General features: G+C 36.8%; 2 protein-coding genes across 4 annotated transcripts in view; one reads left to right on the forward strand and one right to left on the reverse strand.

Moving 5' to 3' along the window:
• Positions 1-5,696, forward strand: part of LOC125890818 (centrosomal protein of 120 kDa) — a 41,162-nt gene extending 35,466 nt beyond the window's left edge. For both annotated transcript variants that reach the window (XM_049579632.1, XM_049579633.1), the window contains exons 19-20: positions 126-271; positions 3,650-5,696. In XM_049579632.1, the coding sequence (XP_049435589.1) occupies positions 126-271; positions 3,650-3,869 (366 nt within the window). In that variant the 3' untranslated portion in view covers positions 3,870-5,696. The remainder of the gene's footprint in view (positions 1-125; positions 272-3,649) is intronic.
• An 11,404-nt stretch (positions 5,697-17,100) lies between these two features.
• The window catches only part of prdm6 (PR domain containing 6), a 158,980-nt gene continuing 153,267 nt past the window's right edge, over positions 17,101-22,813 (reverse strand). For both annotated transcript variants that reach the window (XM_049579643.1, XM_049579644.1), the window contains exon 9: positions 17,101-20,383. In XM_049579643.1, coding sequence (XP_049435600.1) covers positions 20,269-20,383 — 115 coding nt within the window. In that variant the 3' untranslated portion in view covers positions 17,101-20,268. The remainder of the gene's footprint in view (positions 20,384-22,813) is intronic.

The following is a 22,813-nucleotide window of genomic DNA, read 5'->3' on the forward strand; positions in this document are numbered from 1 at the left end:
ACGTCAGGACAGGTTGTGAAAGTCCAGCATGTTTGAAATTGTTGTGATGGTCCTGAAGTTAAAGTCTCGATTGCCATAAGCAAATCAGTGCAGCTGTTTAGGTTTATGTTTTTGTGTGTTTGCAGCGGGAGCAAGAAAACGCCATGACACGTCTCAAGAAGCAGCAGGCGGAGCTTGAGGCCATGAGGCTGCGTTACCTAGCTACGGAGCAGAAGGAGGCGGTGAACCAGGACAGACAGGAGCTGGACGATATCAGGAACGAACTCAACAGGTCAGCTCTTCCTGTTAGATAAAAATACTGAATCATTTTAATGAGGTAATGTTGAGACGAGTCATTCAGGTTTCAGGTTCTTTATTTTCATAAACAGCTAAAATATAGCATAAAATATAATACTGTAGTAGACAGCTACGCAAATAAATACATAGACTGTGATGGATTAACAGCTTATAAACAGATAGTAATATAAATATATGTATACTGTCAAAAAAGTAATTCCATAGTATGCCAGAAAAAAAGTCAAAAAATTGAAGAAAAATGTTACAGTATTGTATGTCATAAAAGTCATACAATACAAAAAACTCTTAGTAGAGATGCCATAAGGAATTAAAAACTAGAAAAAACAACAACAAACATAGTCGTATAGTACAATATGTCATAAAAAACTCACTAAAAATGCACAGTCGGGATATTTTTTTAAAGTCATAAGTAATTCGTAAAAACGAAATGAAAAGTTATAGTATTGTATGACATCAAAGTCAGAAAGTCAGTTTAGTATGTCTTGAAAAAATAATTTAAAAAAAAATACTGTCGGGAAAAAAAAGTCATAGTATAGTTTGCCATTAACATGCAAAAAAAAGACTAAACGTTAAAGTTATAGTATGCCTTAAAGGCCATAAAAAATGCTAAAAATCTAAAACAAAGTCATAGTATAGTATGTCATAAGTAATGCAAAAAAAAAAAGTCAACGTTAATTAAAAAAGTCATACTACAGTATGTCTTACTACTCATACTATTCTATGTCATAAAAGTCGGAAAAGAATCATAGCATAGTATGTCATTTTAAAAAATCTGTTAAAGTTATTGTACGGTATGTCATACGGAAGTCCGAAAAAGTCAGGGTATAGTATGTCATTAAAAAAAAAGAAGTCTAGTATTGTATGCCATGAAAGTTCTTTATTAAAGTCATAAAAAGTCAGAGAAAAGTCATAGTATAAAGTCATAATATAGCATGTCGTAAAAAGTCATAGTATAGCATGTTGTCCGAAACCGTGAAAAAAAGTCATAGTATAGTATGTCGTCCCAAAAAATGAAAATAGTCGTAATATAGCATGTCGTCCCAAACCGTGAAAAAAAGTCATAGTATAGCATGTCGTCCAAAATCGTGAAAAAAAGTCATAGTATAGCATGTCGTCCAAATCATGAAAAAAAGTCATAGTATAGTCTGTCGTCCCAAATCATGAAAAAAGTCATAGTATAGCATGTCGTCCAATCATGAAAAAAGTCATAGTATAGCATGTCGTCCAAAATCATGAAAAAAGTCATAGTATAGCATGTCGTCCAATCATGAAAAAAGTCATAGTATAGCATGTCGTCCCAAATCATGAAAAAAGTCATAGTATAGCATGTCGTCCAAAATCGTGAAAAAAAGTCATAGTATAGCATGTCGTCCAAATCATGAAAAAAAGTCATAGTATAGTCTGTCGTCCCAAATCATGAAAAAAGTCATAGTATAGCATGTCGTCCAATCATGAAAAAAGTCATAGTATAGCATGTCGTCCAAAATCATGAAAAAAGTCATAGTATAGCATGTCGTCCAATCATGAAAAAAGTCATAGTATAGCATGTCGTCCCAAATCATGAAAAAAGTCATAGTATAGCATGTCGTCCAAAATCGTGAAAAAAAGTCATAGTATAGCATGTCGTCCAAATCATGAAAAAAAGTCATAGTATAGTCTGTCGTCCCAAATCATGAAAAAAGTCATAGTATAGCATGTCGTCCAATCATGAAAAAAGTCATAGTATAGCATGTCGTCCAAAATCATGAAAAAAGTCATAGTATAGCATGTCGACAAAAAAAGTATAGTAGTATAGTATAGCATGTTAACAAAAAAAGGTGAAATAACTGAAAACATGTTTTATATTCTAGTTTCTTCAAAATAGCCACCCTTTGCTCTGATTACTGCTTTGCACACTCTTGGCATTCTCTCCATGAGCTTCAAGAGGTAGTCACCTGAAATGGTTTCCACTTCACAGGTGTGCCTTATCAGGGTTAATTAGTGGAATTTCTTGCTTTATCAATGGGGTTGGGACCATCAGTTGTGTTGTGCAGAAGTCAGGTTAATACACAGCCGACAGCCCTATTGGACAACTGTTAAAATTCATATTATGGCAAGAACCAATCAGCTAACTAAAGAAAAACCAGTGGCCATCATTACTTTAAGAAATGAAGGTCAGTCAGTCCGGAAAATTGCAAAAACTTTAAATGTGTCCCCAAGTGGAGTCGCAAAAACCATCAAGCGCTACAACGAAACTGGCACACATGAGGACCGACCCAGGAAAGGAAGACCAAGAGTCACCTCTGCTTCTGAGGATAAGTTCATCCGAGTCACCAGCCTCAGAAATGGCAAGTTAACAGCAGCTCAGATCAGAGACCAGATGAATGCCACACAGAGTTCTAGCAGCAGACCCATCTCTAGAACAACTGTTAAGAGGAGACTGCGCGAATCAGGCCTTCATGGTCAAATAGCTGCTAGGAAAGCACTGCTAAGGAGAGGCAACAAGCAGAAGAGATTTGTTTGGGCCAAGAAACACAAGGAATGGACATTAGACCAGTGGAAATCTGTGCTTTGGTCTGATGAGTCCAAATTTGAGATCTTTGGTTCCAACCGCCGTGTCTTTGTGAGACGCAGAAAAGGTGAACGGATGGATTCCACATGCCTGGTTCCCACTGTGAAGCATGGAGGAGGAGGTGTGATGGTGTGGGGGTGTTTTGCTGGTGACACTGTTGGGGATTTATTCAAAATTGAAGGCACACTGAACCACCATGGCTACCACAGCATCCTGCAGCGACATGCCATCCCATCCGGTTTGCGTTTAGTTGGACGATCATTTATTTTTCAACAGGACAATGACCCCAAACACACCTCCAGGCTGTGTAAGGGCTATTTGACCAAGAAGGAGAGTGATGGAGTGCTGCGGCAGATGACCTGGCCTCCACAGTCACCGGACCTGAACCCAATGGAGATGGTTTGGGGTGAGCTGGACCGCAGAGTGAAGGCAAAGGGGCCAACAAGTGCTAAACACCTCTGGGAACTCCTTCAAGACTGTTGGAAAACCATTTCAGGTGACTACCTCTTGAAGCTCATGGAGAGAATGCCAAGAGTGTGCAAAGCAGTAATCAGAGCAAAGGGTGGCTATTTTGAAGAAACTAGAATATAAAACATGTTTTCAGTTATTTCACCTTTTTTTGTTAAGTACATAACTCCACATGTGTTCATTCATAGTTTTGATGCCTTCAGTGAGAATCTACAATGTAAATAGTCATGAAAATAAAGAAAACGCATTGAATGAGAAGGTGTGTCCAAACCTCTGGCCTGTACTGTATGTAATAAGGCAAAGTGTGATATTGTTTTACATTTCCTGTGACAGATTGAAGCAGCAGGAGGAGGACAGGTTAGGCCCCGCCTCGTCCCTGTGTGGCCCCGCCCCTGCTCAGAGCGTTAATGAGAGTGCTGACGAACACTTGAGCCGCCTGTTGGAGGAGAGAGACACTTTGCTGAGGACCGGCGTGTACACCCATGAAGACAGAATCATCGCTGAGCTCAACAGACAGATACAGGACGCCATGAGGGACAGAGGCAATCTCTGACGTCCAATCAAAAGACATGCCTGAGACGGCAGGTGAACCAGCACGTTTACACGGAAACCCTGCTGAGTTCTGAGGCTGTTAACACCTGTTTTCATCCAGTCAACGTTGCCTTAAATCAGAAACAAATGAAGTTCTGTGGTCACTTCACACATTGATGTACGAGTGTGAATGAGCTCTGACAGCTGTTTGTGATCATTCTTTACAGTGTGTCTTTTCTATCACACAGTATGTAGAGAAGAAGTGAGTACAGGGATCAGTATATCTCACAGGTTTAAATACGTACATGTTTGTATTTAAGATAGACTTGACCCTGTCCTTTAAAGGATCATTCCACTAGTTTTGCATGTCTGAACCTTTAAAAACACAAACATGTTTCCATCAACGTTTCTTTTCCGGCAGAAAGTTTTCATTTTATGAGCTGCTGATGCGTTCAAGGACAGTCTGACATCTCAGAATCCACACAAACTATTCACAGTGCTCACTGTGGCTGAAAGTATGAGTTGATTTATCGCTCATTTGATTGTCAGAATGTTTACAGTGTTAAATATTAACAGTTTGTTGGACTTGTGGTCAGTTTGAAGACATGCTGCACTCTGAGAGTTTGTAGATATTTATTTTAGAAACTAAATGGTTGATCGATGAGAAAATAACTGCTAAATTCATCCACATTTTCTCAAGTAAAACAATAATTTTGCTGAATTATCTCTCCAGATAGTTTCCATGGACATGAACTCAAACCAGTGTCTGCCTGAAAGGAATTTGAAGATTAAAACTAAGAAACTATTTGTTAAATCAATTTTTAACAAACTCCCAGATGATGGAACATATACGTCATATACACATGAAGGACTAAAACCTGCAAAACCAGTGCACTGTTCCTTTAAATGTGATTGTTTGAGCATCAGAGGGTTAAAATCTGAAGCATTGTAAAGTTTTTAGAGGAGTGATGAGTTTGTGTACAGTCTGTAAAATATTAGTGATGCTTGTCGTGATGAGGTTTTTAATCTGACAGCAGGTGGCGTCGCAGCCTCAGAAACAAACGCTCCTCTGACCTGCACAAGCTGTGAAACATTAACTTATTTTATCATCAGAGCAGAGACCATTTCTGTGTTTGTCTGCAATAAATTATATTTGGATAAAATCTGCTGTGTGAATGCTGGTTTCTTGTTATTTTCTCATGGAGATGTTTTAATGTATTTCTGATTAATTAAAGATATTTAAGAACAGAGACAGAGAAATGTTTGCGCTGTTAAAATAAATGAATCATTTGCTGGTTTTTTTTCTGTGGTTCACACATTTTGTAAATACTGATGTATTTTAATGTGTCATGTTTAAGTAGATGCAGAAATATGAAGTGATTAAATATTAAACTGATTAACAGCTGAGGCACGCAGAACAAAACTGAATATTTACTTATTTGAATTAAAACACACAAGATTAATTCTAAATCATAATGACTGATGTGTTTCTGATTAAACAGAGTTTTTTTGTGTGTGTCTGTTACTTTATTTTTAACCTCCCACTCTGCTTGGTTTAAAGCTTTTTGAAAATTAATTGTTTAGGGGCGTTGGTGGCTTAGTGGTAGAGCAGGCGCCCCATGTACAAGGCTGTTGCCACAGCGGCCTGGGTTCAAATCCAGCCTGTGGCCCTTTGCTGCATGTCATCCTCTCTCTCTTTCTCCCTCTCCCCCTTTCACACTTGTCTGTCCTGTCCATTAAAGGCAAAATGCCCAAAAATATCTTTAAAAATTTGTTTAATTGAAGCAGTGAATTTCTATGACGTGATGAAATTTGTCACATGACATCATAGACTTCTTGTTTTTTATTACATACTATACTAAGACTTCTCTACACATTCTGTATGGTGTACTACACTATAAGTTCATTGTGAATTTCTATGGCACTTTTTTTGCATATATATGACTTTTTTTCATGATTTGGGACGACATGCTATACTATGACTTTTTTCATGATGTCGCACGACATGCGATACTACGACTTTTTTCATGATTTTGGACCACATACTATACTGTGACTTTTTTTTCACGATTTCGGACGACATGCTATACTTTGACTTTTTTCACGATTTTGGACCACATACTATACTATGACTTTTTTTCATGATTTCGTACGACATGCTATACTATGACTTTTTTTCATGATTTTGGACGACATGCTATACTATGACTTTTTTCATGATGTCGCACGACATGCGATACTACGACTTTTTTCATGATTTTGGACGACATACTATACTGTGACTTTTTTTTCACGATTTCGGACGACATGCTATACTTTGACTTTTTTCACGATTTTGGACCACATACTATACTATGACTTTTTTTCATGATTTCGTACGACATGCTATACTATGACTTTTTTTCATGATTTCGTACGACATGCTATACTATGACTTTTTTTCATCATGTTGTACGACATGCTATACTATGACTTTTTTCATGATTTCATACGACATGTTATACTATGATGTTTTTTCATGATTTCAGTCGACATGCTATGCTATGACTTTTTTTTCATGATGTCGCACGACATGCGATACTACAACTTTTTTCATGATTTTGGACGACATACTATACTGTGACTTTTTTTTCACGATTTCGGACGACATGCTATACTTTGACTTTTTTCACGATTTTGGACCACATACTATACTATGACTTTTTTTCATGATTTCGTACGACATGCTATACTATGACTTTTTTTCATGATTTTGGACAACATACTATACTATGACTTTTTTTCATGATTTCATACGACATGCTATACTATGACTTTTTTTCATCATGTTGTACGATATGCTATACTATGACTTTTTTCATGATTTCATACGACATGTTATACTATGATGTTTTTTCATGATTTCAGTCGACATGCTATACTATGACTTTTTTTCATGATTTTGGACGACATGCTATACCATGACGATTTTTCATGATTTCGGTCGACATGCTATACTATGGCTTTTTTTTCATGATGTCGCACGACATGCGATACTACGACTTTTTTCATGATTTTGGACGACATACTATACTGTGACTTTTTTTTCACGATTTCGGACGACATGCTATACTATGACTTTTTTTCATGATTGCGTATGACATACTATACTATGACTTTTTTTTCATGATTTCGTATGACATCCTATACTATGACTTTTTTTCATCATGTTGTACGACATGCTATACTATGACTTTTTTCGTTATTTCAGACGACATGTTATACTATGACTTTTTTCATGATTTCGCACGACATGCTATACTAGGACGATTTTTCATGATTTCGTACGACACGCTATACTATGACTTTTTTCATGATTTCGCACGACATGCTATACTAAGACTTTTTTTCATCATTTTGTACGACATGCTATACTATGACTTTTTTGTGATTTCGTACGACATGCTATAATTTGACTTTTTTCATGATTTCATACGACACATTATACTATGACTTTTTTCATGATTTCGCACGACATGCTATACTAGGACGATTTTTCATGATTTCGTACGACACGCTATACTATGACTTTTTTCATGATTTTGGACGACATGCTATACTATGACTTTTTTCATGATTTCGCACGACATGCTATACTAAGACTTTTTTTCATCATTTTGTATGACATGCTATACTATGACTTTTTCGTGATTTCGTACGACATGCTATACTATGACTTTTTTTCATTATTTTGGACGACATGCTATACTACGACTTTTTTTTCCATGATTTCAGCCGACATGCTATACTGTGACTTTTTTCATGATTTCATACGACATGCTATACTATGACTTTTTTCACGATTTCGTACGACATGCTGTACTATGACGATTTTTCATGATTTCATACGACATGCTATACTATGACTTTTTTTCATGATTTCGTACGACATACTATACTATGACTTTTTTTCATGATTTTGTATGACATCCTATACTATGACTTTTTTTCATCATGTTGTACGACATGCTATACTATGACTTTTTTCGTTATTTCGGACGACATGTTATTCTATGACTTTTTTCATGATTTCGCACGACATGCTATACTAGGACGATTTTTCATGATTTCGTACGACACGCTATACTATGACTTTGTTCATGATTTCGCACGACATGCTATACTAAGACTTTTTTTCATCATTTTGTACGACATGCTATACTATGACTTTTTCGTGATTTCGTACGACATGCTATAATTTGACTTTTTTCATGATTTCATACGACATACTATACTTTGACTTTTTTCACGATTTCGTACGACATACTATACTATGACTTTTTTTCATGATTTCATACGACATGCTATACTATGACTTTTTTTCATCATGTTGTATGATATGCTATACTATGACTTTTTTCATGATTTCATACGACATGTTATACTATGATGTTTTTTCATGATTTCAGTCGACATGCTATACTATGACTTTTTTTCATGATTTTGGACGACATGCTATACCATGACGATTTTTCATGATTTCGGTCGACATGCTATACTATGGCTTTTTTTTCATGATGTCGCACGACATGCGATACTACGACTTTTTTCATGATTTTGGACGACATACTATACTGTGACTTTTTTTTCACGATTTCGGACGACATGCTATACTATGACTTTTTTTCATGATTTCGTACGACATGCTATACTATGACTTTTTTTCATGATTTCGTACGACATACTATACTATGACTTTTTTTTCATGATTTCGTATGACATCCTATACTATGACTTTTTTTCATCATGTTGTACGACATGCTATACTATGACTTTTTTCGTTATTTCAGACGACATGTTATACTATGACTTTTTTCATGATTTCGCACGACATGCTATACTAGGACGATTTTTCATGATTTCGTACGACACGCTATACTATGACTTTTTTCATGATTTCGCACGACATGCTATACTAAGACTTTTTTTCATCATTTTGTACGACATGCTATACTATGACTTTTTTGTGATTTCGTACGACATGCTATAATTTGACTTTTTTCATGATTTCATACGACACGTTATACTATGACTTTTTTCATGATTTCGCACGACATGCTATACTAGGACGATTTTTCATGATTTCGTACGACACGCTATACTATGACTTTTTTCATGATTTTGTACGACATGCTATACTATGACTTTTTTCATGATTTCGCACGACATGCTATACTAAGACTTTTTTTCATCATTTTGTATGACATGCTATACTATGACTTTTTCGTGATTTCGTACGACATGCTATACTATGACTTTTTTTCACGATTTTGGACGACATGCTATACTACGACTTTTTTTTCCATGATTTCAGCTGACATGCTGTACTATGACGATTTTTCATGATTTCATACGACATGCTATACTATGACTTTTTTTCATGATTTCAGATGACATGCTATACTATGACGATTTTTCATGATTTCCTACGACATGCTATACTGTGATTTTTTTTACATGTTTTTTGATGACATGCTATACTATGACACTTTTTCTTGTACTTTTTTGACATACTATAGTTTGACTCTTTTTTGCATTCTTTGACAATATACATTGATGGGTTTTTTGTTTGTTTTTGACGACATGCTATACTACGAATTTTTTTTCCATGATTTCAGCCGACATGCTATACTGTGACTTTTTTCATGATTTCATACGACATGCTATACTATGACTTTTTTCACGATTTCATACGACACGTTATACTATGACTTTTTTCATGATTTCGCACGACATGCTATACTAGGACGATTTTTCATGATTTCGTACGACACGCTATACTATGACTTTTTTCATGATTTTGGACGACATGCTATACTATGACTTTTTTCATGATTTCGCACGACATGCTATACTAAGACTTTTTTTCATCATTTTGTATGACATGCTATACTATGACTTTTTCGTGATTTCGTACGACATGCTATACTATGACTTTTTTTCATTATTTTGGACGACATGCTATACTACGACTTTTTTTTCCATGATTTCAGCCGACATGCTATACTGTGACTTTTTTCATGATTTCATACGACATGCTATACTATGACTTTTTTCACGATTTCGTACGACATGCTGTACTATGACGATTTTTCATGATTTCATACGACATGCTATACTATGACTTTTTTTCATGATTTCAGACGACATGCTATACTATGACGATTTTTCATGATTTCCTACGACATGCTATACTATGACGATTTTTCATGATTTCCTACGACATGCTATACTGTGATTTTTTTTACATGTTTTTTGATGACATGCTATACTATGACACTTTTTCTTGTACTTTTTTGACATACTATAGTTTGACTCTTTTTTGCATTCTTTGACAATATACATTGATGGGTTTTTTGTTTGTTTTTGACGACATGCCATACAATGACATTTTTTTCATGATATTTGAAGACATACTACACTGTGCCTTTTTTTTATGGGTTTTTGCAGTTTTTAACATTCTATACAATTTTTTTTTTATTTGGAAGACATACTGTACTATGACTTTTTTGTGCATTTCTTTTTTTGACATAGTGATTTTTTTTACATACTATGTTATGACATTTTTTTTTTACATTCTGTACTATGGCCTTTTTTTGGAATTGTTTTAAAATACCTTACTATGGCGTGTTTTTTTTTTGGCATTTTGTTCGACATACTATACTATTATTTTTTTCAATTGAAATTTGTATGGTCTACTATACTATGACTTTTTAATGCATTTTTTTCACATGGTATATATTATGACTTAACTACTCTATGTACATTTTAATAGTTTATTCTGTAACAATGTTTTGGTACTCAAAAAATGAAATAATTAAAATTTTAAACAAACACACATAAAATAAATTTGAAAACATCCTTGAAAAAAAACCAGAGAAGATAAAATAATAAAAGTGAAGCAGTGGCAGGTCAGCTGTAGACAGATGACACGTCTTATCACATGTACAACAACACACACAGTGCTGCATGTGTGTGTGTTGACATGTGGGCCCTCAGCGCTGACGGTGAGCAGATGTTCCCAACTCATCCATCTGCTGAGAGGAGGAGGAGGAGGGTGGAGAGGAGAGGAAGATAGAGAGGAGAAGAGAGAGCAGCAGAATAAATGTGTAAAGTGAAATCCTCCTTTAAAATCTTATCAGCTGAGTGTTTTTATCTGAAATTCCTGCAAAACTTAGTTTGACTGATAACTGAATCCTGCAAGCGCGCACACACACACACACACACACACACACACACACCCATGTATTTCGATACTTGTGAGGACACTAATTGATGAACTGCATTCCATAACCACTTACACTAATCTGAATAATCTGAACCTAATTCTAACCTGAAACTGAGTGCCAAGTGCGCTGTGGCACAAACTCGACTGTTCGTAAATTCCGCACTCTCAGAGTGACAGAGCGTCAGACTGAATTTACCAACGCACCATGTCAGGTCATTCACTCTCCGGAACCACCAGCGTTACTTGAATAAGTAAACACTGACCAACGGGACCAGACTGGCCGACCCGTATGCTCTCACTCAGTGGATGGATGATGTCACCTCCAGTTTGTTTTGCTATGGAAGCTAACGAAGCTAACATTAGCTAATGTGCTAAAAAGTTAGCGTTCCAGAGAAATCCAATATTCCTCTTAATCCCTCCCCAGTTTCTGATGAGGTGGACATGATAACCCTTAATACACATAACCTTATTCATCCCTACAACAGGAAATATTTTTGTTGAGGGGCAGTGGCGGCTGGTTTTGAGCCATGACTCCTTCTATTCTGGCTCCCAATAACACAACAGACCACATTTTAAGACTCACCAGTCTGCTCCTGAAACAGGGAGCATGCCAACTACCATCTACTGTATGTAATACACTGACTATAGATAAATATCTCACACAGCCCCACATCAAACATCCTGAACTATCCCTTTTAAAATTGAGTCTGAACCCTCAAACAGGCCTTTGAAGGTCTGTCCAAAGGTGATTGGCCAAAATGTCCTCACATTCCAAAATGTCCTCACTCTGATGGTCTAAAATTCCAATCGGTGCCCATAAAGGTAGTTGTACAAGTATGCACACACACAGATTACAGAATAAACAAAACTCACTTTTATACTCACATGTGAAGACAGAAGAAGACAGATCCATCAAGTTTAGATTTCTGAAATAAAAACAAAACAAACCTGTTTTCAGGAAACAGGTTTAAAGTACAGCAGCAAAACAAATCTCACCTCAGGGTCCTTTTAGCTCCAGTTGTGGAGCTTTTCATCATATCACATGATTTTCTTCCTCAGTTGTTGTGGAACTGCAGATATTACCACATACTGTAAGCCTACACCACCTCTACAAACACACATACACACCACAGGGCTGCGAGATGTCTCTGAGACATATTCACCTGGGGAATGATGAAAAACACAACAAAATACAGACCAAAAAAAAAAATCACACATAAACAAACATGTTGAGTCACATTATCAACAATCAGGCCTAACACACACACACACACACACACACACACACACACACACACACACACACACGTGGTTACCAGCAGACAGATTTTCTCACAGTGAAACTTTCCAACATGTTTCCAATTAAAACTAAAAAAAAACCTCAGTGGCTTCATGTCTAATTGGTTTTGAAAGTGCGACCTCTCGTCTGCTTAATATTTTCCCCCGACAGGAAATTCCACCCAAAAGCAAACCATTACAACCATTAAACACACACACACACACACTCTGCGGTAAAGCCAATGAACTTCACTGATACCTGACTAACACTGTTATTACTAACGTCCTGTTTCTGTATAATATTCTTTTCTCTCTTGTCGCTGTCACAGTTGATAAAAATACTCTGACCTCAGTTTAAAGGTTTGCCTTCTTTACTTGATTTCTATTTTGGGAGAATTTCTACTTTTCTTGTGTCACATTTCAGTAGGAAAAATATTTGTTTTTTTTTTCTTTTATCTGACAGCTGTAGTTACAGGTAACTTCTTAAATTCAACTGACTCATACCACTGTCACCGGACCTTGTCATTTAGATTAGAAAGCTTTTAATTTCTGTCTCCAAATGTTCTTTTGCAGTCTTGCTTTTATTCTATTATTATTGTAGTATTTTTTTTTTTTACTTAATTTGTCTGTAATTATTTCCAACCTGCTGCTGCAACAACCAAATACTCCCTCAGGCAATCAGTAAAGGTTCATTTAACATGATGTACAATATTAGAAAAAACAGTATAAATCCCACCTTCAACAGGAAGTGTTAAAGGGTCTAAAGTCTCCTAATGAGTTATCGTGCTGCTCTGTTACTGATTTGCTAACAAAGTCAGCATATCAACTTGTATGTCAAAGGTCGGAGCTTATTTCTACTGCCTTCAAGTGGCTAAAAAAAGATCAGTTTTCATAGTTTTATTTGTATCTAATTTGGTGGACTTTCATCACTTTAAACACTCTACAAGGGATTTCTTCACAATGTCTATTTGCACTTTAGACACTGAGGACGTTTTTACTGATATTTGACTTTAGATTTTTCACAATAGGCACATTATGCCAAAGTAACTTTTCCCTAAAATGTCATCAAGCTATTGTTTGTTTACAGAAACCTTCTTCAGTTCCATTATTTCTAACCTGATTACACTCAGCGTCCCTGCAGTCACGTCAGTCCTGTTTTTCTACAACTATGATCAACAATTATTTATTTTTTCTTTTGCTGTTTCCAAGTGTTTTATTTGTTACACAATCCAAGTATAACTATCACATTGTGAAGATGTTTTTTATTATTTAGGTGGAGGTTAAGAATCAGATATTGTCTCTATGTCTTTTTTCAATTTTAACTTGTTCAAATAAATAAAACTCAAAACAGTTATAACCCCTGATTTTCCTCCTCGCTCTCAGTCAGCAGTTTCCCTCAATCTGTTTTTGTTCTTTCACACTAACTGCTTCTAATTAAAACTACCACTTCCATAATCTCATTACATGTAATCTAATCTGGACTCATTCACGTTTGTCGGACAGAAAAAAAGAAAAAGGCATGAACCTTTAGGTTGTGTGATCATTTGTTTGGCCTGGAGGTTTGGATCCGGTTCCCACGGTGAAAAAAAACAGCTGTGATTGATGTTTAAAAACTCGGACTGTGTTTGTTTTGGTGAATTTGTCGAATCCTCGCAGGAATAATCTCCGAAATCAGGCTGCAAAGTGGAAAGTCCAGTTTGTGTTTGCAGACTGTTGGAGCTGAGGTCAAGGTGGGGCTGTGTGTGTGTGTGTGTGTGTGTGTGTGTTATGAGCAGAAAGTAGAGGCAGCTGTTGATCGGTCACTAAACTTTCTGTATGGCAGCTGATATAAAGATAAATTACTGGTTGAGCTCGAAACACATTTAAGTGATAATTTCAGGAGATTTGAAGCCACACCCCCTTTTCTAAATGCACCCGTCATGGTTAAGCAACAGCTGACAAGTAATTATTGTTTAAAAAAATACAGAATAATGCCTGCCTTGATCTTTAAGTTTCCTTTGCATTGAATCATTTTTTACAACGATTATTAGGACCACACTGAGGGGGGAAAGATTTAAAGAATAAAGTCATAGTATATAAAAATAAAAACATAATTACGAGAATTATGTTGTGGTTTTGAGCACAGAAAAAAGTCCTAATTTTACAAGGATAAAGTTGTAAATAAGAGAAGAAAGTATATTACTACAAAGAAGTCATAATTACAAGCATTAAAGGCAATTTAGAGAAAAAAAGACATAAAAAAGAATAAATTGTAAATTTGACAAAAAAATCATTACAATAGTAAAGTTGTAAATATGAGAATTAAGTCAAAATTTCTAAAAAAAAAAAATTGTAATATTGGGAGAATGAAGTTGTAATATAATGAGAATAAAGTCAGAATATTTTAAGAAAAAAACGTTATCTTAAAAGGACATAATTATGAGAATAAAGTTGTAATTTTAAGAATTTTTTAACACTGTACGAATAAAGTCATAATTTAATGAGAATAAAGTCAAAATACTTTTAGAAAATAAGTTGTAAAATTACAAGAGTAAAGTCATTGATATGACAATAAAGTTATAATTACAAACATTTTACGAGTTTAAAGTCATGATTTAATGAGAATGAAGTCAGATTATCTCAAGAAAAAGGTAACATTACGAGGAGTTGTCATCATAAGAATAAAGTCATAAGTAAATGAGAATAAAGTCAGTCGAGCCCATAGACTGTCAGGAAATGCTAAAACATGGGCATGTAATCTGATCAATTTTTAAAGATAACGTATATTCTCATATGACTTTTGTCCCAATATCTAACAACTTTTTACTTGAAACGTTACAAATGTTTTTCTTGAAAAATCTAATTTATCCCATAATATTATGACTTAATTATCAAAACTGCGACTTCGTTGTAGTTTTCAGTCTTAACTGGTAAAAATCACTTGAAAAGTTGAGGCACGTATCACTTTGTATTTGTATTTATTTTTTTCGTCAATGTCATATTCTTATCAAAGGTTTTTGTTAATTTCTAGAGAAGAGTGAAACTGTTTCACAAGAAAAATATGTGTTGATCAATGTATCATCTGTAAGGTGTCGTGGACAAACACTGTCGAGCAAGAAAACCACAGAGAGAATAACGGATAAGAATCAAAACTGGATTTCAGCTTTATTTCCTATGGAACAACATCTTTTTGGTTTTTGATCTCATTTTGTCATTCGTTAAAAAAAGGGGGGGGGGGGGCATCAGAGAAATCATGCAAACAAGATCAAGTCAAAATGGAGCCATAAGAGTCTGTTTGGCATGACTGGTTTTGGTTTTCCATCAGATTCTGTCAGTCATATTACAGAGGAAATGATTATCCATCATCAGAACGTCAGAGCAAGACTCAGTTTGTGTTCAGCTGATCCGAGACGCTGATTTCTTCCAGAAAAACGTTTTATATTTCCAACCAATTGTGGATAAAGTAATGCTGCGAATCAATTACTGTTTGTTCAAGATTTCCAATTGATAACTTGACATTCAATTTCTGTTTGGGATTTAAATTGTCACCTGAAGAACAGATGAATGTAAATTTAGAGACCTGTTTCCAAGGTGGGTCTTAAAGGAAGATTGGATTTAAAAATAAACTTTGTAAAACAAGTTCCTTGAGGCTACTTTGGGTACTTCTACCTCAGTCCGCGAATGGCTACATTTCCAAAAACTAATTACTACTTACTTACTTTTCTTGTAATTTGGGTTATTTTTCTTTCAAACTAGTGACTGCTGAAGGACTTTTAGTCTCTAATCATATTTTGGATCCCGACAGATGTGAACATAAAGTGAATTTGCTCAGAGCTCTGGTTCGTATTCACCTTTGTGTTTTAGTCCAATAATTTCACCTCCCTTTGATCCATCATTTAAAAATCCCCATAGTTTGTATTTTTCTATATTTACAGCATTGGATCAATCTGCATTCTGAATAAAGAGATGTCTCAGTCAGGTGCAAACCGCTTTTACTTTTGGTAACATGAACAGGTCTGTAAGAGTTTGACGAGCAGTTGTTCTGTCCTGTAGAGCTGCCAACACCTCCCGGACTTTAGGATTTCTTCTCACATCACACAGTTGAAGAGGTTTACTATAAATGGAGATAAACCTGATAAATTTGAAATATAGGAACATATTTTATTATGCAAAATTTATTATGAAACTACTTTGTCACTCAGTACGTTTACATGACATCGGAGAAAATTGATTTATTGTGTCAGTCCGACTAAAACTGGACTTTTAAAATACATGTAAACATGTTTGTCTGACTGAAATCTTACTGAAGTGAATTTCTCAAAGTTGCACGATTGGGAGTTGAATTCCTCCTGCATGTATACAGTCAGACCCAAACTGGCCGAGGCGCTCTGAGCATGCTCCACAGTTTCCGCCCCGGGCTTTGACCCGGAAGTCCAATAGCATTAAATGTGTAAGAGAAGAAGAAGCCGGTAACAACATGGAGAAATCTACATCCAGAGCCGTGACTTTTTGGACGGATGAGGAGATACAGAATGGTGATTGTTTGGTCTGTGACGTAATAGGTCAACAGGAAAAAGGTCTACAACTAACAAGCTGAAAGGGGGCATATCTCCACCTATCATAGAGGAGTCGGACACAGTTGGCTCAATAAATTGATTCCCCTCTTGAGCTATAACCGTAGCTCGACTTCACTGTGCACGTAAACGTATGGAAGACATGGAAACACAGGTTAACAATAGGTTATTTTTATTTTTATGAACTGCTTCCATTTTCCTGGTTGTAACTTCAGAATTCATCTGCAGACTTTTATATACTGACTGATAGTTGCATCTGTTTAAAAGTATTGGCAGAACTGCAAATGAAATAAGTTCACAAAATTAGACAGAGTGTATGAAAATTGTTAAATAGTCAAAGAGTCCAATAAACAAGAAACATGTTGGTGTGGAGGTTCTGTAGGACAAACTGATACTTATGCTGATTGGATTGTGGAGCTAAGCAGCCAATCACAGAAGTAGATCAACGCTGCAGATAAGACACAAGTTGAGTTTCCATCCAAATGTAACGCATTTTATAGCGAGTATTTACACATAACTTGTACACGTTCTAGTTGTGCAGATTTTCCACCTCTAAAATAAATAGACTGATCCTGAGTGTCAGTGACTGATGCTGCTCCAGAACTCGTACAGACGTTTGTGTGATTAAAGTAAAAGCAGTTTTTCCTGCAGTGAAACATCTCTTTGAGTTTTGGTTTGGACTGTAGATTTACATCCAGCAGGTTCAACACTCTGTTGGTCTTTGGGAAGAGAAGTTACAGATTATTATCATTAAAGCTTTTTTAACTCTCAGGCACAAAAACCTTTTTGGTGTTCATGTTATAATAACTGTGCTTTTACCCTCACTCGTTTAAATACAAAGTGTATCGTAATGACACAGGACTATTTACACATCTGAGATTGCTTGTGAATGGATTCAAACTTGAATCGCATAGCAAATATACTCTATGAGACAAACACGAATCATGAGAGAGAGATGAGAAAGTATTTTTTTAAAACCAGAAACTTTTGCCCTTTTTGGAACTGATGGTGTTTGTGCCTCAGATGATCAGACGTCATCTTTACCTGTTATCGAAAAAGAAGAAATGTAAGAAATGTTGACCCTGGAAATGTTTGAAACTGCAAGATGAAAAAACAAACAAACAAACTGGCTTTAACCCAAATACATTTTTAAACACATGCTGTGTCAACTTCATATTTAACGCTTTATGAACTGTGGGATTATTTCTATAAGAAATCACGTCCATTATCTCTTCAGTATTTCCCTCCTGTCTCTGCCATCTCTACATCTGACAACATCAAAAATTAAATAATCAACATTTCAAAACAAAAGTGCCCGAAGCATGATATGAGCAAGAAGATAAATATAATTTATGTTTGTTTTGTCCTTTCTTTTGGGATTTTTTTCTTGTTTTTTTTTTTTTTTTTTTTTTTACAATACATACTCCATGTCATTTTATTTGTTCATTTTGTGATGTAAAACTGGAGCGTCGTCCTCAGACGTCCGTGTTGTTGCTCGTTGTGCATTCTCAGTCTGTTTGCTTTGGTCGCGCCCTCCTTTGGCATCGCTGTTGCAAATAAGAAAAAAAAAAAAAAAAGACAGAAACCGAGAAGTAAAGCTACAGACAGACCAATCAGTCTGCATTTTTTTGGTATTTCATTGTTTTTGTCCCGGTTTCAAGAAAGAGTTTTCTTTGGAGGGAAACCTGACTGGATTCCCCAAAAAGTCTCCAATAAATATCCTCGTCCAAAAAACTTTAAGTTTGTGAGTCCAACCATTTCGTCTTGAAGTTCTTCTTCTCTGCTGGGAAAATAAAAGGATCTTTGGTTTGGTTGAATCAGGATTCTCTCCAGCAGGATGAATGTGGCTTCAGAGTCTCTTCTCTGCAGAAGTCAGTCAGTCAGTAAAGTCACATCTGTCAGCAGTCAGACTGTGGTCACACTGAGACGGCTAAATGTGAAAATGCTCCATTTTCAGGTGGTTTTCCTAAAGACTTCCGTCCACACTGAAACACCAGGACAGCAGGAAACAGAAGAATCTCTGTCTTCATATTTTGGTCAGAAAACTGTGGCTCACAGCTAATGTTTGTCAAGCATCAACACAATAAAGACCATTTCATAAATAAGTCATTCTCATCTACACATTTTATTTCTGCTGTCAGAAACTACACTAAAAGTATAAAACAGGGCTGCACACTGTAATCATAATCAGAAATGGTCATTTTTACTGCAACATTTACTGGGCTCTGTACTAAACAAGCCTCTTCCCTTATGTCCAGAATAGGGCTGCCCCCTAAAAGTCGTCGAAACATTAGTTGGCCCAATCACAGCCGACAGATATCTTTCCCTCTTCTGTAAATATTCAGTCTGATAAACACGAAAAGGTTGATCATGTTAGTGCAGGGCTGCCCAGAGCTTTACATCTGCCCCACGGATGATCGGCCTACACACTTATAAACAGCTCCTGGAAGAAGATCAGCTCTGCTCTCAGACAAAACCTGCTGGCGCACTCTTGAAAGCTGGCACAGAAAAGGCACAAGAGTGGCACCCAGCGCCCGACCTCATGTTTTCCAGGTGGTTAAAGACGCAGCATGTGTACGGCCCCTAATTTCCATGGCTGGTACCTGCGGTTATTCCACAGGCTAGTTAATAACATGTCGGGCAGGAAATCCAAAGTGTGGGATCATTTTGAGAAGGTGAAGGACGAACCCAAGGTGATATGTAAACTCATCTTCATTGGTCGACTACAAACATGACGTATCATGTGAAACATGGAAGTAGCTACATGCCCATTAGCCCACAGCGTCATTAACAGGCGGCTCGCTCAGTGTGTGATGTGTACTTGGAGATAAAATACAGGCCTATATTAATGAAGGTTCAGGACATTAGAAAGTGTCACATTTATCTTGCAAGTGTTTGATTTTTCCCCACATGGAAATTCTGACCAATCAAGAGCAGCTTTCTCACACAAGGCATTTTTAATGCTGCTGTGAGAACACGAACCAACTGGTGAAAACCTTTTCATAATCTGCTTGTCTATTTTCATGTGTTTTCTTGAGTTGCAGTGTGTTGAGCTCTCTGGGCCACCGTAGTTTCTTGTTGGTGTGGACTGAATGCTCGGACAGCAGCACTCACACTGTCACTACAGCTGCAGCTGAAGCTGCTTTTGATATGACGTCCTGGTAAAACATCAAGTCGGCTTTTTCAGATTAATCTGCTATGGGAAAAAAAAATCCATTGAGGAAATCAGCGGCTTCGTGTGGACGGAGAGTCAAAACAAAAAGATGCATTTTCATATTTAGTCTTAGTGTGGACGTGGTCTCGGTCAGTAAACAGTCTGGGTGTTAATCCACCTCGATGGACTCGCTGCTCTCATTCACAGGTTTACACTCGTTGGGAAGTCGCTGGTGGCGGCTGAGCTGAGTCGCCTGTGTGAAGCTGCGGTCGCAACGCTCGCACCTGACACACACACGTATACAGAAACACACACACACACACACATTCAGGAGAAACACAAAAAGACAAATAAGAGACAGAGATTAGTTTAAGCTTGTAGGGAAGGTCGAAAAAACACAACACTGTTTGAGACTTTAAACAGCACAAAGACACACACAGACACAACCTTCAGATCTGTCAACACACCCACACCCACACACACCTACACTTACACACACACACACACACACCTCTCTGTTAACTCTAATATCCAGTGACAGTATAAAGTGTGTGTGAGGCCCAGCGGAGCAGCAAGCTGTAATTGTTGCCCTGATCTTCACAACCTGACCGACAAATTACACACACACACACACACACACACACACACACACACACACACACACACACAGTCCACCTGTCAATAATCTATCAAGTGGTCTGGGGAGGGTATTCCCATCTCACACACACTTTTACACACACACACACACACACACACACACACACAGCAGCACAGACAGGCCTGATAAAACAGCGTCACTGTCACTTTCAATAGAAAGAGAGAAGAGGGAGCTTTTAGTCTGAGATGGAGGGGGTTAGGGGCAGTTAAATGTGTATGAATGTGTGTGTGTGTGTGTGTGTGTGTGCGTGTGTGTTGGGGGGGGGGGCTTCAAAGAGAAAGCTGTGTTGAGGTATTGGACTTAGCAGCCCTGAAACAAGACTAACATGCTGTTAAATAGATAGGAGGAGGAGGAGGAGGAGGGACGGAGGGAGGCGGTGTTAGTTAGATAAGGTGAGAGACACATTTTTTGTATCGCAGCTCAGTGTGGACTCAACGATGGTCATTTGGAAGCAATTTAACCTACGGTCTTGCTAATTAAATATATAAACACAGTAGAAACCAACAGTCTGTGTTAATGAGTTACTCACTTGGTTAATGTTGACTTTTTGTAGGAACCAGACGTGTTATATTTATGTGTCAGTGGGAAAAAAATGGTGACTTACTGGCCATGCAGAGATTTGTTTCTAACTCTTTTTGGAGTTTCAGTGTGTCCAGAAGTAATCCCTCGTACCTGTGCTGCTTAATAACCAAGATAACAAAATCTAATGTCGGAATAAAATGAAAACTGGAAGGGTTTAACACAGTGAAGGAATATCTCACCTGATGCAACCATACAGCTTATCTATGTTTTTTTATATCACCAGGGGCGCCGCCAGGGATCTTGGGCCCCATGAAAAGAATTTTTGCTGGGCTGTATACACAGCTGGCCGGGAGGCCGCTGAAATTTTTTGATGCTATTTTACATAAAACTATGCATTTTGATGGCATTTTTGAAAAACACATTTATGAAAAAAGAACAATCTCTTCCTCCACTTCCACATTCCTCCCTGACAAACTTGAAGAGGATCCTGGACCTGCCTCTGCAGAGTGTACGTTATAGGGCTGACACAAAAAATTCAAAGCTTCGAAGCTTCATTCGATGGCACGGGATTCGATTGTGAAAAAAAAAAAAATCAAATATTCGGCCTTTTTTTTTCACCCGTCTTTTGGGGGGACCTTGAACACAACACCATCTCTGAAAAGGAAATAGAAAGCCCAGCATGCAATGAATGGAGACCTATTATCCTGCTTGAACACAGACAGCTAAATTCTTTCAACAATGTGACTCAAAATAAAGATAATATAGATTTTACTGATGTAAGATAATATGCTGATGGTGACATTTTCCACCGGTCCGCTGCGCTCTGAGTCTGGTGTCAGTGACACATGCTGCTCTGAGTCGCGCATCTGTCTGCTTGTGCTGCAGTGCGCCGAGGATTTTAATTTTTAATGTTAAATCAAAAGTTAAACACTACTTATCAGCGACCAGAAGTGTTTTTTCGTTTGTGAATATTTTTATCTTAATTCTAGAGTTGCAAGAAACTACCTTTTGCCATAATTTGTAAGTTATTAGTTTTCGCTCAGCAAAATAATAAACAAACAAAAAAGTTGTTTGCTTGCTCATCCCTAACTAAAATGATCACCTTCTTCTGAATATTAACTTATTAATCTATAAGCTGCTTATAGACCAGGGACAAAGTTAATATTCCATAACTTTCCACCACATGAACCACTAACAAACCCACCTTGCTTTTTGATATGCTGGTTGACATACTGTCGACCCTATGCTTCTTTCTCCTCTCTTAGCTTCCTTTCTTTCCGTTTATGGCTACTTAATTTTTGAGGCATACTGCCGTCTCCACCTCCTTACCTGCTGTCTGTGACAAATTACAGCACACTACAGCTGATCCAGTCAGACTGAACCATTTTACGTAAATAGAGAGGGGCGGCATTAATGTTTCCAAAAAAATAAAGTTATTCTTACCAGTACATTGTAAATGAAATACATTTGTAATTATAAATTCGTTAATAACTTAGTGTCATATTATTTTAGGTCAGTATTATGATTTTATTAG

Source organism: Epinephelus fuscoguttatus, linkage group LG6, assembly GCF_011397635.1.
Source record: "Epinephelus fuscoguttatus linkage group LG6, E.fuscoguttatus.final_Chr_v1".
Lineage (NCBI taxonomy): Eukaryota > Metazoa > Chordata > Actinopteri > Perciformes > Serranidae > Epinephelus > Epinephelus fuscoguttatus.